This window comes from Homalodisca vitripennis, chromosome 6, assembly GCF_021130785.1.
Source record: "Homalodisca vitripennis isolate AUS2020 chromosome 6, UT_GWSS_2.1, whole genome shotgun sequence".
Taxonomy (NCBI): domain Eukaryota; kingdom Metazoa; phylum Arthropoda; class Insecta; order Hemiptera; family Cicadellidae; genus Homalodisca; species Homalodisca vitripennis.
The window spans coordinates 63009042-63027962 of NC_060212.1; the positions used below are offsets into that span (position 1 = coordinate 63009042).

General features: G+C 35.3%; 1 protein-coding gene across 20 annotated transcripts in view; it reads left to right on the forward strand.

The window, feature by feature from the left end:
• The window catches only part of LOC124364387 (calpain-A), a 177101-nt gene that overhangs the window by 104306 nt on the left and 53874 nt on the right, over positions 1-18921 (forward strand). For all 20 annotated transcript variants that reach the window (XM_046819803.1, XM_046819820.1, XM_046819815.1 and 17 more), the window contains 4 exons: positions 212-465; positions 1395-1558; positions 7095-7312; positions 16075-16117. In XM_046819803.1, the coding sequence (XP_046675759.1) occupies positions 212-465; positions 1395-1558; positions 7095-7312; positions 16075-16117 (679 nt within the window). The remainder of the gene's footprint in view (positions 1-211; positions 466-1394; positions 1559-7094; positions 7313-16074; positions 16118-18921) is intronic.

Genomic DNA, 18921 nt, shown 5'->3' on the forward strand with positions numbered 1-18921 from the left:
TGACTATTCATTTGGATTTAGTTATAGGCTTAACAATTTTTTAAAAACCACCATTCAATTCAACTGGTGGAGGGTTAATATAAAGTGTTTTGTAATATAAAAGTTGAATTAGAATTATATTAAAGTACCTTTTATTATTTGCTTGGAAGCAGATTGGATTATGAGAATGTGATGGCTTGTACAATAAAACAATGTGATTGCCACTGTCTAGATCACCGGAATGGAGATTCATACCGGAGTCAGAGAAGCAGGAAATTGGACTGGTGTTTGAGGAGGATGGGGAGTTCTGGATGTCCTACCGAGACTTCACCAAGTACTTCATGCGGCTGGAGATTTGTAACTTGAGCCCGGACTCGCTGACTGAGGACGAGGTGTCTGCCAATGACAAGAAGCGGTGGGAAATGAGTGTGTTCGAGGGGGAGTGGGTACGTGGAGTCACCGCCGGTGGTTGCAGGAACTATCTGCGTAAGTCGGCTGGACGTACTAGATACACTAAGATTACATGTAAGAAAAGATTTTGTACGATGCAAATACATGAAGTTAGATAAAAACCCTAGCAGCTTAGAAGTAACATCTCAGATTGAGTTATCCAGTATCCGACAATTCTTAGGTTCTAAAAATTTGTTTATAAAAAAGAGCAAAGAGATTTCAACTCTCTTACTACCAAACAGTTCCAAAACAAAACAAAACTGTATATTAAAATAGGTTTCATTAGTTTGAGAATACACTACATTTCTTAATTTAGTTATTGTGAATGATAGATCTTAGGGTTAAAGTTATAACTAAAATAGCTCAGCCATTTATTGAATAAATTTTTAACAAAGATAATTTAAAAATTTTATAAAAAATTATTTTGTGCAGACACCCTTACAAACAATGGGATAACTTTTACAGAGGAACAAATTAATGTTTATAATCTGACAGGTTATGATTGTATGTTAATTAACTATGATTGGCAAAATGTTAATTAATTAGTAAAACGCTTCAAATAAAAGCTGCAGTAGTGAAATCCATAAATTTTATACAAGGCCCGAAAAGAATGTGTTTGTTATAAATTTGAATTTAAAGACTCTTATGTATTGGAGTTGAATTCTTTAAGAAGTTTGGTTGAATGAAATGTGAGTTGAGACCAGTGATGTTTAAACAGAATCTTAGAGAATTGTAGACTCAGAAAGTACTTTTATTTCGAGAATATTACCAATATGATTAAGGCATGGGCAATTTGGGTTTATTTCTTAACATATATATACAGCTTGTATAGGACTGTTGTACTTCAGTTAAAATTTTGCACTATATGAAAAATATAATAGGTAACATTGTGATGTTGGTATTTAGAGATGTAACATTCTGATGTTTGGTGTGTAGAGATGTAACATTGTGATGTTGGTGTGTAGAGACGTTCTCGCGGAACCCCCAGTACACGATCACACTGACGGATGTGGACGACGAAGATGAGGAGAACAAATGTACGGTAATCGTTGGGCTGATGCAGAAGAACAGAAGATCTCAACGGAGACTGGGGAGAGACTGTCTCACCATCGGCTTTGCTGTGTACAGGGTGAGTAGAAACTTTATATTTTTATAGGTTTATTAAACACAAAGCATTTTTTCTATTTGTACTTTGACATTGGCTGATCTGTAGTCTTATGACACTTGTGTCTTATGACTACACAACAAAGTAACAAGAAAGATATTGAAAATTTAAAGTAATAATTTATATAAAATATACAAGAATAATATAAAATATTTCATTTGTGTGTGTGTGTAAAAACATATTACATGTTATGCTGTAATACTGTAACATACCTTACTTAAAAAAAAAGAAAAAAGTGTCATATTTACCAAAAATTCTAAAAAAAACTAATTTTGTTAATACTCTAAATGCCATGTCTGAATTACATGCCTTTTTATAGAATGCTGGCCTTTTTCTAGCGATACAAAAAATTATATTAAATATAAAAAAAAACTGCCAAAGGAACAAAGTTACACACAGTTAGGTGTTACAAGGTCATTCAGGGAAATGAAAAAGCAGATGCCCTCACCAAAATAGATACAGAAACCCTTCTGGTAGAGCCAGAGTCAGGCTGTGGTGTAGCTTTCTCTACATCAAAGCTCTAGTAAAAGATTGGGAAAAGAGAATTAGATGAATCCTTAACCTGTAGAAAGGACTCTGAACTAAGACAATAGAAAATGTTTATCTCTCCTTACGTCAAAGGATGGTCAGCTCTCCTTGAACGAAGTAAGGAGAATGTGGAACTGGTATTAGAGATGTTAGCAGGACATGGTCCTCTGATGAAGATGGGTCTAAACCAGACTGTAAATGCAGACTTTGTGAAGAAGCAGAATAATCAGCAGAACATATATGGCTAAATTGTCCTGCTATATATAAAATTAAAAACAAAATCCTAGAAGGGCATTTTCTCAGCTCTAATGATATCAAATAATAAATCAAATAATAATAATAATAAATTCGTTTATTTGTCGTAAAACATGTTACATGCATTGACAAAGTCTAATTCAGCTACAGACTAAGTAGCATTGTCTCTAAATAATATTTAATAAGTATAATACATAAATATTATATATATAACAATATAAGACATTAATTGTCTAGTTGATAATTATACTAGTTATATTATGAGTTTATCTTAAAACAATCATTAAAAGTCTATTTTGTTAATAGAAAAAAACTCATCAATATTATATAAAGGGTTTTTTAATAGCCATTCATAAAGTTTATTTTTATAAATTTTAAGAGGGTATTTTTCTATAAAATGTTTCAATTTGTTATACACCTTCAAGCCAATTATAACATGACTATTCAAAGATTTGCTCAGTCGACAATATTCAATTAAAATGTTATTTTTGTTTCGTGTGTTATAATTATGTGTTTGTGTATGGTTTATTAAGTCCTTATTATTTAAAATGTAAACAGATAAGTCAAACAAATATAAATTAACTATTGTAAGTATTCCTTGGTTAATGAAAACAGGTTTACAATGATCAAGATATTCAGCTTTACCAACAATTCTAACAGCTTTCTTTTGAAGCACCAGTATTTCCTGAACTCTAGCACTATTTCCCCACAGTATTAATCCGTATCTCAAAATTGACTGAAAGTATCCAAAATATGCAGTCCGAACATAATTTTCACTTATGCAGCAAGGTAGACGTCTCAATAAAAAAATAATTCTAGATAATTTAGTAGACAGAAAATCAATGTGAGGTCCCCATGAAAGATTATTATCAATATGAATTCCTAAAATTTTGATTACACTACTTGATTCAAAATTAAAACTATTTTCAGGAATTGATTTTAAAGTAAACAAAATGTTTTGAGTTTTAGTTACATTCATTAAAAAACCGTTTTCTTTAAACCATATTGATGCCTTGTTTATTGTGGTGTCGGTTAATTTCTTTAGTTCATTCAGGTTATTACTACTATTGAAAAAAGTTGTGTCATCAGCGTAGAGAAGCGTATTAGCATCAACAGCCAATGTTATATCATTTATATATATGATAAAAAGTAAGGGTCCAAGTACAGATCCCTGAGGGACACCGTACTCTATTTTGACTTCCTGTGACCAACTTCCTTTGATGTATACTTTTTGTGTTCTATTGATGAGGTATGATTTTATAAAATCAAGGGCACTTCCATGAATTCCATAATGCTTTAATTTGGCTAAAAGAGTACTGTGTTCTACACAATCAAAGGCCTTACTCAGGTCACATAAAGTGGCCTGAGCAAAGGCCTTATTTTCAAAAGTTGACAGTATATTTCGTATTAGCTTGTCAATGGCATCAATAGTGGATTTACCTCTTCTGAAACCAAATTGTGATGGACTTAAAATTTTATTTTCTTCTAAATAGTCACTTATTTGGTCATAGACCAGTAGTTCTAGTAATTTAGACAAGACTGGGATGACCGAAATTGGGCGGTAGCTACTTGGATCATTATAGGGACCTTTTTTAAAGACTGGACAAATTCTGGACACCTTCAGTTGCTCCGGAAAAATACCCTGACTCATACACATATTGAAGCAAAGTGTTAGTGGCTCAACAAAAGTATAAATCAATCTCTTTAACAGATTATTGGATATATTGTAGATGTCATTACTATCTGGATTGTTTAGTCTTTTAGCTGCATCAATTGTGTCAGATGGCTTGATTGATTTAAATGATAAAAATGATGAATTAATACAATTAGCTTTTAATGAATTTAAACTACTATTAATAAATGTACCGGTTTTCACTTTAATTTTTTTTTATTGAGTCAATAAAAAAATTACTAAAATCTTCTGAAGTAATATCAGTTTGAAGCCTATGGGGTGTACTTTTACTCTTGCTTTTAATTATTTCCCATGCAGCTTTATTTTTATTGTTGCTGGTTTTAATATAATTGGTGTTGTGATTAAGTTTGGCGTTTTTAATAGATAATTTATATTCTTTTTTTAGGTGGTTAAAAAGTTGGAGAAGTTCATTCGAAGGCTCCCTAGAACTTCTGATTAAAGAGTCAAAACATAACAACTTTTCTTTCATATTCCTTAATTCACTAGTGTACCATTTATATTTAAAATTGCTTTTAGCTATAAATGATTTTTTCTTAATAACTGAGTAATAATTTATATTATTTAAAAGAATTTGAAAAAAGGACCAAAAAGATTGTTCAGCGTCAGTGAACTTAATTTCATTAATTAAATGTTCCCAGTCATAAGCATTCAAACTAGATATTAAGTTGCATATTTCTTGTTTAGGCAAGACAATTTGTAAGTACATGTTTTTTCCAATAAAACCATTTTTATCATTTGGTGCAGAAAGAGCTTGAGTATCTAGCACATTAAGGTCAGCCATTACACCATCATGATCAGAAAAAGGGAAAACGAAAAATATTACAAGAGTTAACCCTATTCTGCCCACAATTGACAAAAATGTTGTCAAGGCAATTTGCACCTCGTGTGGGAGATTGATTCAGACAATAAAAATTGTACTCCCTTAATAAATTTAAAAAATATTTAACAGATGGTTTGTTTTTTGTAATATCAAATTTAATGTTCAAATCGCCTCCAATAAACTTTGTATAATTGGCCATGAGTTAAATATAATAAAAGATTTTCAGTTTATTGAGAAAAATATTTATGTCACCATCAGTTGAATGGTACATTACACAATAATTAACTTGAATTTATCCAACAATATACTTCAAAATGAAGTTCTATACAAAATTCTGCAACATCAAGAGGCCTTGCATGAAAATTATTGTGGACAAATATTAATGTTCCTCCTCTAATCCGGTTTGCTCTACAGAAAGCAGAAGCACAGTAAAAACCATTTGGAAATGAAGTTGCTACCACTGATTGTTTAAGAAAATGCTCTGATAAGCAAATGACATATAGGTTCAATTCATTTTGTATGAAAGTTTCTAGAACAGTGGTTTTGCCATTAAGACCTTGAATGTTTAAAAATAGCAATTTTATATTTATAATATTATTTTGTAAACGTGATGTGTTAGAACAATTTTCAAAATGACGAAAGTGCAAATTACCTGGTCTTAAGCTAATTAAATTTCTACAATTAGACTCCTCTCTCCCCTCCAAAAAAGACTCGAGGACCGATACACCCACAGAGTGCTCCAAAGGACACTGATTATTATCACTTGTGACATTCACCAAAGAAACTCGATCACTTGCAATGCTCTCATTTTGCTCACAGCACTTCACTTGTGAAGATGACGGGAGTGTTGACCTCAGGTACGGGGCTCTCGTCTGTGACGTCAGTGACAGAGTTGGTCCAAGTACCTCCTTTACTTTCTGAGCTTGAATTTGGTGGGATGACTGAAGACTTTTCTTGGACCCAGTTGCCCAGTTTTCTTGGTCTACTTCATGTTTTTTCCATTAACACTGTTCACAAAATCAACTATCATAAAACCAAGTTTTCTCTTTCCTTTATAGTTTAAATGCAGACCCTGTCGTGTGTGAAGTGATAACGCTGAAAAGAAATCCAAATCAATGAGGTGAACATTGTCCATTCTTAAAACAATTTCTCTTATGTAACTATTAGTCAGGGCTAGATCATAGTGTATTGAGTTGTCATGGTGTACATCATGTCTAGGGGGGATTGTTGTTACACACACTGGCTTAGACCTACTCAGAATTTGTAATTCATTTTCCATTTTTTTTATAAATAACTTGAGGAGATCCTTTAAAAATATTCATTTGTTCCTGCAAGTATTATTATAGGACGTTGTAGAGATTTAGCTGCTTGGTTGTAGACCTGTTGGACATCGGCTCCAGATTTAACTACTCCATCCACATAAATCTTTCCCTTACTGCATGAACCAATAAATCTCTGGTAGTTCCTTTACCTTGGCTGTCAGCGTACAATTCTACTTTTATTTTGTCAATTGAAAGTTCATAGTTGCTGTCATGGCGATACTCATGAACATGATTTGTCCTTTTTTTACTTGTTGTGTTAGTTTTGTATACATAATTTTTATTTTTATTAGACTCTTTTATCTGTAGTAAATTGTTTTTTTCAGTAAGTACATGGAAGCTATTTGATGTTGAGATAGCAGTTTCCCCTTTCAGCAAATATTTTGTGTTTGGGTTTTAATTTATAAACGCTTTGACCGTCTTTCAAAACTGCCATGGGTTTTTTGGTTGTGTTTCTTTCACCTGATATGTAGTCATATTGCTGTCACTTTCAGAGATCAATGTCACAGGCTTTGTGTTTGCACTTACCACAATATTGCCTACTTGAGCTTGAGGTCCAGTATTAGAGGTAGATACAAAGTGCTTAAACATCATGTCAGATACAGTCTGACAATTCAGCAGTAAATGTGGATAGTTGTGCCAGAGTAGTGCCAGTTGGGAGCGTTTTGTTAAGATGTCAGAGTGACGAATTGTGCAAAGAACAGGAACCCTCAAATCTGATAAGCTTCTGTAAGTCTCAGATTCTGAGGGCCTAAACTTTAAGTAAGGGATGTGCAAAAGTCCTTTTAGGACTATGTGCAGAGACTCTTGTCTCTTTCTCTGTAGACATAAAAAAACTTATCGATGAAATAGTTTTAAACACCTGATTGAAATTTATGCACATAGCTGGAAGATCCTGAAAACCTACCAACACCACTGGACACCAACTTCTTCACGTACAACGCGTCGGTGGCACGGTCGCCCTCCTTTATCAACATGCGGGAGGTGAGTAGCCGCTTCACACTGCCGCCCGGAGTCTACTGCATCGTTCCCTCCACCTTCGAGCCCAACGAGGAGGGCGAGTTCCTGCTGCGAGTCTTCTCTGAGAAGAAGAACAACATGGAGTGAGTGACCAATTATGTTCTAGTAATAGCCGTTCTTTATTTTTCTCTGTGGCAAGAATGTAGTGAGGGGGGTCCAGACAACTGACATTTTCCTGTAGTGGACAGAGAGTAAGGCCCCATTTTCTTCCTTACAAAATTCTCGACACCGTTTCTTTGTTGAGAACGATCTTTCAACAGTACATGTCAGTAATACTGAATAATTTTATCTAAATAATAATAATCATTTACTATAAAAGTAATTGAAAAAATTGAAAATTTCAGGGTATCCGGACTTCCTTGGACCCCCTCTCAAAAAACTCCCAAGGTTATTCCTTGAGTGAACTTTTAGAAATTAAAAGAAAATGATCTCAATGATACACAGCATATTACAACTGTTACTACTATATATATGTATTTATATAATCTTTCTTACACTTATGTCCAGACTAATCTTATAGTTATCAAATCTATAATACAGTCCTATGTATTGTTCTAGGACATAATTTAGTTTTATTTTGTGGGAAAAATGGTTACTTCCATGACAGTGCCTATTAGGGTGACACGGCCTAAGACAAAAATTGAACTATTGTTATCAGGGAAACAGTTTAAAATGTATTCTCGATTGTGAGCATTATAAATAATTCAAAACAAAGTGATATCTCTCAATCTAACAGAATTATAAACAATAGAAAATTAACTACAAAAATCTCGCATCCACACAGCTTGAGTGGTCAAAGGCAGTCAAATATTTAGGACTGACTCTAGACCATAAGCTTACGTGGAATGATCATCTTAACAATATCCTGCACAAAGCAAAGTGGGCGCTCATGACGTCCAGGAGACTTGCAGGAATCTCATGGGGCATAAAACCCCATATAGCACTATGGCTTTACAAAGCAGTTGTAAGGCCTCAAATCACTTATGGTTCATTAGTCTGGTGGACAAAGGTGAATCAGGTAACTGCTAAAGCCAAGCTCGAAAGCTTACAAAGGCTTGGCACAATCTTTGCAACCGGAGCATTTAGGAGCAGTCCCTCAGCGACCCTCGAGGTGGCTTTAGGACTTCTGCCTCTTGATGTCTATATAAAAGCTGAAGCGCGTAAGTCAGCTTATCGGCTGATGGTTGCTGACTTGTGGAGGAATGGAACGTCTAAAACGGGCCACGGCACCATCACCGAAGCTGTAAACCCAAACGCTATTCTCGAAATGGTCTCAGACATAATGAGAACGGAGTTCGTATTCAATAAGCCATTCTCTGTTGACTTCTACTCCAGAGATGAGTGGAAATCGCAAGATAACATCACAACAATAAGAAAGAGCTTTGTCTGGTACATGGATGGCTCGCTTATTAAGGGCAGAACCGGATATGGAGTGTTTAGTCAATCCCCTAGAACTGCCCTTTGCGGCAGTTTGGGACGGAACTGCTCCATATTTCAAGCCGAAATCTATGGTATCCTGGCCTGTGCCAACCTAGGCCTCACCAGGGGGTACCAGGGAAAGAACATCTGCATAATGTCAGACAGTCAGGCAGCTCTTAAAGCTCTTGACTCCAACAGCATTTCATCCAGGCTTGTGTGGGAGTGCTTCAACACTCTCTGCAAGCTTGGATCACGCAACTTTGTACGTCTTGGTTGGGTACCGGGCCATACAGGCATAGGTGGCAACGAATGCGCCGATAGGCTTGCCAAAAGCGGAGCAAGCATGCCATACACCGGTCCAGAACCGAGTTGTGGTATAAGCAAGTCAGCTGCTTATCAAAGTATAAACAAATGGTCCAGGAAGACACACCGCTTGCGGTGGCAGAGTCACCAAGGACAAGCACTCGGCAAAAGACTGCTTGCTGATTCTAGCTCCGGCTTCACCAGATGGCTGATGGGGCTGGGCAGGGATCAGGTTAAGCAAGTGATTGCCTTGATCACTGGACACGGCCACTTCAGGAAACACCTAAACACTCTAGGTTTACGAAATGAGGACTCGGAGTGTAGACTCTGCAATAAGTCTGAAGAGACTGCAAAACACATAATACTGGACTGCGAGAGACTGGGAGCAAGGAGAAGGGCTCTTTTCGGTGATAAACAACCAGGCGACGAACCAGATGCTAGTATCGGGGAAAAGCTTCTTAGCCTAATTAAGGCCACAAAGATAGGCTTACCCCTCTAACATCAAAGGGGCACACAATAAGCTCAGGTTGACGTGTGAGGATCTGTGAATCCACCCCAATACCCCAACGCAAAAAAAAAAAATTATGGTTGCCTGTAAAGTCGGTTTTACGGGGCGAAGATTTTACGTGACAACGTCTTTTTCTCGGTAGAATATTTATTGATATATTATATAATTGCACAATAGGAACAAGGAATTGAATGAAAATAAGAATTGCACAAATTTTAACTATAGAAATATATTTTGTTTACTAATACATTGTACATAATTTGAAATTAATTAAAATTTGTTATTGTAAATGGTAAAGTTGAATAAAAACATTTACTAAAATTGGAATTTGAAATTCTTGCTAAACACAGTTAAATTCTAACTCCGCGCGTGGTGATTGGTCGGTGTAGTTCGTTTGTTTGGTCGCACTGTTATGACAGGTTAGAGGTTTATAATTTGTTATTTTAAATGTTTGACTAGCAATACGCGCTGTTTCTTCTCAATCGACTGAATTACGATTGATTGCAGAGTGATTTAAACTAATAATTTACTTTACACTATCAACATTTGTCAATAGTTATGACATAACCTATAAACTCAGTTTCTCAACTTTTGTGTCAATCTAACAATTAATCAATCAATCATAGTTTACGATAATGAAATATCAGTGTACAATTATTTACCTTTATTGTTGTAGTTGTTGTAAATGACGAATCTAAGCACTCCACATTTTCACGAATAAACATAGTTATCTGCTTTATCCCGTGCGGCGGACCCACATACCAAGATAGATGGCTGACTGACTACAGTCAAAGTGAAGTGGCTCCCAGTTAAAAGTGTATTTAAGTGTGTATTTTAACAACAAATATTTACTCACTTGTGCAGCAATTTACCTGGAACTACTGTAAGTCCATTTTCACATAAAAACTTCAAGAAAACTAAACTACTCAAGAATCTAAGACAATTATAACAATCTCACTGTAACACAAGAACTAATCTGTAATCAAATCTCAAAGCACTTTTTAAAATAAAACAACTTTATCACTAATGAAATTATAATAACAAGCTTTATAAACACTAAAATTCAAAAAATTGTATTTACACAATCAAGAATACTTTACTTAAAATCACCGAATAAACTCAAGCCATATGGTGACAACTGAAAACAGTGCTGACTGTGCTGACAACATCACATTTCACACCTGACCTAGTAACAGCAGCTTATTTGTATACACAGCCGTCAACAATCAACAGACCTGCTTTTCCCACCTTGACCTTGATTTTCTAAACAATCTGCCGCATGAAAAAATTTAACCACGAGGAGGCTGCCAAACCTCGTTATAAAAAACAGTTTTCCATTTGACATTTAAAAAAACATTAACCACGAGGAGTCTGCCAAACCTCGTTATAAAAAACAGTTTTCCATTTTTGACATTCAAAAACATTAACTATGAGGAGTCTGTCAAACCTCGTTATAAAAAAACAGTTTTCCATTTTGACATTTAAAAAACATTAACCACGAGGAGTCTGTCAAACCTCGTTATAAAAAACAGTTTTCCATTTTGACATTTAAAAAACATTAACCACGAGGAGTCTGTTCAAAACTCGTTATTAAAAACAGTTTTCCATTTTGACATTTAAAAAACATTAACCACGAGGAGTCTGTCAAACCTCATTATAAAAAACAGTTTTTCATTTTTTACATTTAAAACATATATTCATTTTTGAACAATAAAATGGCCACGGACACAAATGCTCTATATGAAGTAGGAGTTATGGTATTTGCAAAGGTAAAAGGCTATCCCTACTGGCCGGCAGTGATAAAAGGGGTTACAAAAACTGACAGAACTACCAAATACAATGTCACATTCTTTGGAGATGAAAACACTGCAAATGTCAAACAAAATGACATGTGTCTGTATTCAGAATACAAATTAATTCATGGAAAACCAAAAACAGACAATTTCAAAAACAAAAAATTTAATGAGGCATTGAAAGAAGCTGAGACATTTTTTAAAAACCCATCTTGTAATAAGTCTCTAACAGAGAGCAACTCCAATAAAACCCTAAAAGGCTATATTAGTCAAGACTCAATATTAGAAAGTACACTACCAGAGCTAGAAGAAAGCTTAATTGAAAGTGAACTGCAAAATGGGGAAGACAGTCTAATCATGGCAGCAAAATTGGGAAAAGCACTGCTTAAAGAAAACGAGGCCCTCAAAGAAGGACAATCGAAGGTTAAACTTCTTGCTAAACAGTATGGAGGCTAAAATTGAAAATTACAGCCGAGAGGAAGAAACTTATCTCTCAAGAGTAGAAAATTTTCAACAAAAGATTTCTGATATGGATAGGCAACTTGGAAAAGAAAAGCAACTACTTATTGATACATCAACAAATCTTTGAAGACCACGATAGACGACAAGCACAAGTTCTAAATGACTATGAACAAAAGATTAAGAGCTATCTAAAAAAATATTAATTTAAAAAAAATGTTTAAAAACCAAGAAAATATGTCCCAAGAAAAGGTTCTTGAAGAAGCTGGTACACAAACAGACTCCCCACAATTTTCAGTAGCTGAATCAACCCCACTGGTAACAGAGATTGTTCAACTAAAAAATAATCACTATCTTCTAGAGCAAAAACTTAAACCGTTTAAACTAGATAGTCAAAAACCGTGCAGAAAATCTAACAAATCAAAAGAAAGGGAAGCTGTAAAACCAATCTCATAACTCTTTAAAAAAACAAAAGATTAATGGGAATTCCAAAAATAAATTTAGTATCTCTTTACAAGTACAAAAAATTAAAGAGCAAACAACCTACCCCAAAAGAACCTTACAACAACCCAGTCCTAACCATATCAGATAAACAGCGACCAATTCCCCACATGCATACCAAGGGACAAAGGAGACTTTGAAGTGATCGAAGTGGAAGCCATGTTTCACAGAGAAAATATTTGTACAATGCCGTAGTCTAAAAGATTACAAAAAACCAGCTCAGAAATCTAATAAGTCACCACCTTGTACAGCTAAACTTAAAGCACCCAAATGAAACATACCAGGACTTTTTCGACAAGTATATTGAGCACTATAAGGCAACACAAGAACTTACCACTACTAACGAAAAGTCTCTATCACCCCATCTGACGACAGTAACTGAAAAATACAAGCCAAAAAAAACAACCACCATTTTTTAGACCAAACCCAACAGAAAAAGATCAAATTCAAAAACAGGTATATTATAAACTCAAATCTAAAACAAACCTAAGTAACCTAAAAATACTACACCAAAACATCCGTGGACTAGACAAAAAATTAGACAGACTTAACCACCTTCTTAATGACATTGACCCCAATATACTAGTGCTTACTGAACATGGCCTGAAAAAAAATAGAAATAGAGAGTACAAAAATTGAAGGGTACTTTCTCATAGCAGAATACTGCAGAGAAAATCATAAGCTTGGTGGTGTTGCCATATATGCCAAAGAAACCCTCAAAAACTGCCACAACAGCAACTGACATATCCCACCTCTGCCAAGAATTTAACTGTGAAAGCAGCCATGGCAGTAATTGAATCCATGGGTAAATACATACACATTCTTGGGGTATATCGATCTCCCCAAAGAGAATGTACGAGCCTGTGTAAATGCCTTATCCAACATCTTAGAATATACTCAAGCACACAGTAAATCAATCATGCTTGCTGGAGACATAAACATCGACAGGATGAAAACAAACCCTAGACAACACTATCCTAGAAGATGAACTACACACCCATAACATCCGAAGACTTGCCACTTCCTGCAACACGTATCACACATAGCACTGCCACCTCAATTGACTTCTTATGCACAAACATAATCGAGGGACAAACATTGGCACAGCCATACTTGAAACTGGACTTTCTGACCATACTGCTCAAAATTATAAAAATATATGACTGGAGAGTAAACATCCCTCCACAGATCATTCTCAAGAGAAACTTTTGTTATTCTAATACAGACCAGATAAAATCTCTCCTAATGAATAAAAAACTGGAATGCTGTCTATATGGCCCCAGATGCAGAGCAAGCATACAACATCTTTCATTAGAACTCTCCAAGCAACGCTAGACATTGCCTGTCCTACTAAAAAATGTAGTCAAAAACACAAAAGGAAACATGTGTATTATGACAACGAGGCCAAGACCTTAAAAATGACTTTCTAAAAGCCCCTGCACAAATTTGAGACCACAGGAAATACCCAAGACAAAGAAGATATGGTGGTAAAAAAGAAAAATTATGATAAAAAACTTAGAGAAATAAGAAAAAATGCTAATGCTGACTTCATCAACTCAGCTGACAACAAAAGTAAAGCTCTTTGGAATGTCATAAACAATGAAAGAAGAGGAAAACATCAACTACAGCCAAACATATGTCTCTCAGTGAATGGGAAACATGTGGACAACCCCACACAAAACTGCAGACCACTTTTAACACCTTCTTCACAGAAGTAGCAGAATTGACGCTGAAACAGAATAACTGCTCCCCAGGGGACGCAGATGATAATGAAAATTACGAAACTCCCCTTAACTATGTTGATAAATCTCTATATCTAAACCCCAACATGCATCAATGACGTACGGAACATCATAAATGCCCTAAAATCAAAATCTTCAAGTGGAGTGGATGAATATTCTTCTAAAATTGTGAAACACTGCTCTGAAGAGCTAATGCCGCCTTTAGTCAGCATAATTAATAAGTCCTTCAGCCTTGGTGAGTTCCCTACAGCCCTTAAGCTCTCTAAAGTATACCCCAAACATAAAAAAGGTTCAACACTGGAAGTCCAAAATTACCGTCCCATCTCTCTAATCTCAACATTCTCAAAAAAATCGTAGAAAAAAATAGCTCTACACAGACTCATGGCTCAACCTAAAACAAGAAAATCTGATAACCGAAAAGCAACATGGATTTTTTGAAAGGAAAATCAACCAGCTCTGCCATCATCAGCCTTGTTGAACATGTTATTGACCAAATAGACAAAGAACAATACGTATCTGCACTCTTTCTTGACTACAGCAAGGCGTTTGATTGCCTGGGCCATGACATCATCTCAAAGAAATTAACATCATTAGGAATCAGAGACACAGCTAACAAATGGTTTGTAAGTTACCTCACAGGCCGATCTCAAATAGTCGAGCTGCAAACTACCATTTATGGTGTAACTACTTCACATCAATCCAATCCACTACCTGTTACCCGTGGAGTACCGCAAGGATCTGTTTTGGGCCCAGTTCTCTTTGTCTTATTTGTGAATGACTTCCCAGCTTATATACGTGATCACAATACCACTTGTGTGATGTATGCAGACGATACAACATTGTTGATTAAGAATGACTCTGCTGAAGGAGTGTACGAAAGTGCCACAAGCTCTCTCAGTAAAGCCCTCAATTACTGCAGAAGGAATGATCTAGCCATGAATCCATCGAAGACAGTTCACATCAACTTCAGCAAGAGGAAGGACCATATCCCTAACCCACTTGATGTATCAAGAAAAGACCATATCAAATTCCTTGGCGTAACTATTGACCCACAAACTTACGTGGACTGAGCATGTAAAACCAGGTTTGCAAAAAAATCAGCACTGGTATATATGTAGTACGCCGAATAAAATGTATCGGCAACTTGGAGGCAGCAAAAAACAGCTTACTATGCTTTGGTGGAAACTCATTGTGAGGTATGGACTTGCTGTTTGGGGTGGATCCTCTGCAGGAAACCTGAACAGAGTACTACTCCTGCAGAAAAAAGCTATCCGAACCCTAGCGGAACTCGAACACAACAAAGCTGCCGACAACAAGCATTTAAAACCTTGGGAATTATGACAATTACTGCACTCTACATACAAGAAGTAATTTTGCACGTTGACCAACTGCATGTACACAAACAGGAAAAACCCTTCATACACATAACACACGCCATGCAGGAAATTACACACTACCACTACATCGGACATCACTTTTCGAGGAAAAACCATCCTACATTGGTAGGAAGCTGAGGAACCTCATGCCACAAGCTGTGAAAAACCTCAAGGGAGCTGCCTTGAAAAGATGTCTTCACAACTTCCTGGGTGGACCACCCAATATACACCATCGAAGAATTCACAGAAGTAAAACAAGGAAGATTGGAGGCTCTGACATCTTGTATTGATTATTTATTAATATCAATTATGTAATTTGTTAACATTGTGACTCTATTACTGTTCTTGAAGAATATGTTAATAAAGAAATATGACTATGACTATGACTATGACTATGACACAGTTTATCTGCTTTAACCCGTGCGGCGGACCCCACTGGACGGGCATCGTAACGTTACCGGGCGTTACACTTTTTCATGAGTGACTCCGAGCCGCAACCTAATTTAAGACGTTGTCACGTCAAAAAAAAAATTTATAATAAATTAAAATTTACGTTTTTGCAATAAATTTAGTGATATTTTTAGTGTAATAATAATCGCAATAACGTTTTGTGCAATAATTAACACTTATGCAGAGAATGATGTAGAGTTATACTGTTTGACGTTATCTGGTGATAAGGCTCTTGTAATGTTTGTACACGGTGTGTGAGTGTGGGGCACTAGTACAGTGTCTTGTTTGTTACAGGGAGAACGACACGGAGGTTGGACTCAAGGAGATGGATGACAGGGTGAGTGTTTACACAACTACCTCTATAGATGTGTTTATTGTACAAGATACCATCATCAAACGTATGATCAGAAATCTGTATTTATTTCAGTCAAGAAAACATACATGTCAGATAATACAGTATGGTATATAATAAGTTCACATGAGTTTTATAATGATATAAAAAGCTGAAATTGGTTAAAATACATTTTATTTTTACTTTTAAAGTAGTTGTTTGTTGCAATCTAGAACTCTTCAGTGGTGTAGATTGAAATATCTCAAATGCATAGCGTCTACTTATGGTCTTAGAATCACAATTTATTGTCTTGTGGAAGCATGTTGAATAGTTTTCCTTTAATATAGGAAGGTTTCTTGAAAAAAAGTTTAGTTCTGTGCATTGATAAGGAGAAGTCATTGCCATAACGCGTGTGATGGTCTGTGATGAGATACAGAATTGTTTGCTGCTCAACCATTTATTGAACAGGTTTTCAAAACTCAAAAGAGAGCAATCCGAATTCTAATAAATTAAAAATGTAATCAATCATGTGGTGGTAATTTTTTTAACTCTCCAAGTTTTGACAGTGAGAAGTATTTACATAACAAAAGTCTTAACTCAAACTTATAAAAGAATACAGTCCAAACTCTTTATCTCCCATCCTAATTACACAACACTGATAGTCATTCTCTATCTGTGTCTTAAATTGGCACAGAACAAGCCGTTTTAAAACATCTTTCTCTTACAATAGTTAGCTTTTTTTTAATAAACTACCTTTAGTAAGGAGGAAGATTCCTACATGAAAGGCTTTTAAAAAAACCATTAAAGAATATATGCTTAAACCTGAAATTTACACTTTTGGTGATTTTTGTCCTAATTCACCAGAAAATAATTTAAGATGTGAAATATCATACTTCATCTAGTTTTAGCTGTATGTTACTAGCGTTTTAGTTAGTTTATAATTGTTATTTACTATTTAGTGTTTTTATATCTTGACAGTGTAAAACAGTGTAATGTTTTATTAGGATTGTAAATAAGTTCATTTCACTTAAAAGAGTATCTCCTTTTAATATAATAATCAACATTATTAGTAGACTACAGTACAGTGTAGCATGGGACAAGATTAAAAAACCTGTTAATTGAACAAACTTGTTTGAAAAGTAATATAGAGTTTAATAATAGTACATGTTTATTAGCAAGTAAAGTTTGTGCATTATCATAGTGTATTTGATGCAAGACTTTAGAATTGATAAGCCATAATGTTATCGCCAATAATACGAGGCATAGCCGGGAAGCTCTCACGGCCGGAATGATTTTTTTTGACATGTTGGCACTCTGCCATGTAACCTAATTCCTCCCCTCCATAACGAGACCCGTTCAAGGTTAGTAGGCCTATATTGAGAACTGTCCATGCAACAGTACGTTCAATCCATGGAAAAATATCAATTCAATCTCCTGCCAAGTACAAAATACGTGGTTTCATCCATTATCTTGTTTGGAAGGGAAAAACTTCGGTTGAGGTTTATAATGATGTAAAACTGCATAATTCCACACTGAAATGGAGAAATTTATTTGTAGCGAGTTTGAAGCGTCTCAAAAACTCCTGCTAGCCCCCACTCGATTCAACTTGTGTTGGTATGTCAACTGGTTAGGGATTCACCTCGCTGACATTTTCAAATATCCAATGGTTTCTGTAGCGCGAGATCTGGAGATTTGTGGAAATATCGCAGAAAGTTCATTCTGTCAATATGTGATCGAATTGTTGCACATTTTCAATTTTTTCCAGAATTGCAGTTACAATTGAAGATCTTCCGCTTCTGTGACCATCATGAATAGATGTACAAGATGGTTTAAACAAAATCATAATACCACTTGAACACACTCGTACGATTCATAGCTTTATCACTATATACAGTTTTTATGTCATTATAAACACAGGCAGTGTAGCCAACATGTAGAAAAAAAATCCCTCAGAGAGTGAGAGCTTCAGTACACTTACTTTTTAGATATGCCTCGTATTTTAAGTGAGACATATGAATAGTTTTTTCACATTGTATTGTTCTAGGGAGGAGTAAGTTAATTTTATGGTGAAGTCTATTGAATTGGTAGCCCTGCAACTAATAGAAAATACTAGTAGTTTCGAAACTCTTCATTTAATTGTGCATTGTAATATAAATTAGTCAAACTGAAGTAAATAAAAATATTAACATTGCAGATTGGCTTACAAAGGTACGCCAAAATATGTCTGATTGGATTCTCCATTCATCCTTTTTGTCATTTACATTGTTATTAAAAATTTAAGTCTTGATTTTGGAAATAACTTTCTTGTTACTAAGTATAACTGTAATGTTTGTATTTATGTTTTAATAGACAACTTCCCACATTATTACTCTTATGTAACTTTTACAGTTAATAAACGGCTGAAGAACTTACAAAGTAATTTTTTAGATTTCTGTTCATTGATGAAAAGGATGTAGGAAGTGTTAGTTTTATTAAATCCCATATTTAATTACTTTTCTTGCAGTGCTAGTATGTTAATTGAACATTTACCATCATGTATGATGTTCACAAACATGTATTGTCCTGTTTCAGATAAAACATGTGAGTTTCTGGTTTAGTATTTGTGGATGTCCACTCGCTAATTTGTAGAACTGATATCTCTAATTAGTTAGTGTTGCAGTATGAACATACTTTGCTACAGTGGCATGTCAGAGACTGTGTGGAGTAAGGGCTTGTTCACATGAGCGCGACGTGTCGCGCGACTTGTGCAGCGCGACACGTCGCGCGACTAAAACACAACATATAACTATGGGCTTGTTCACATGAGCGCG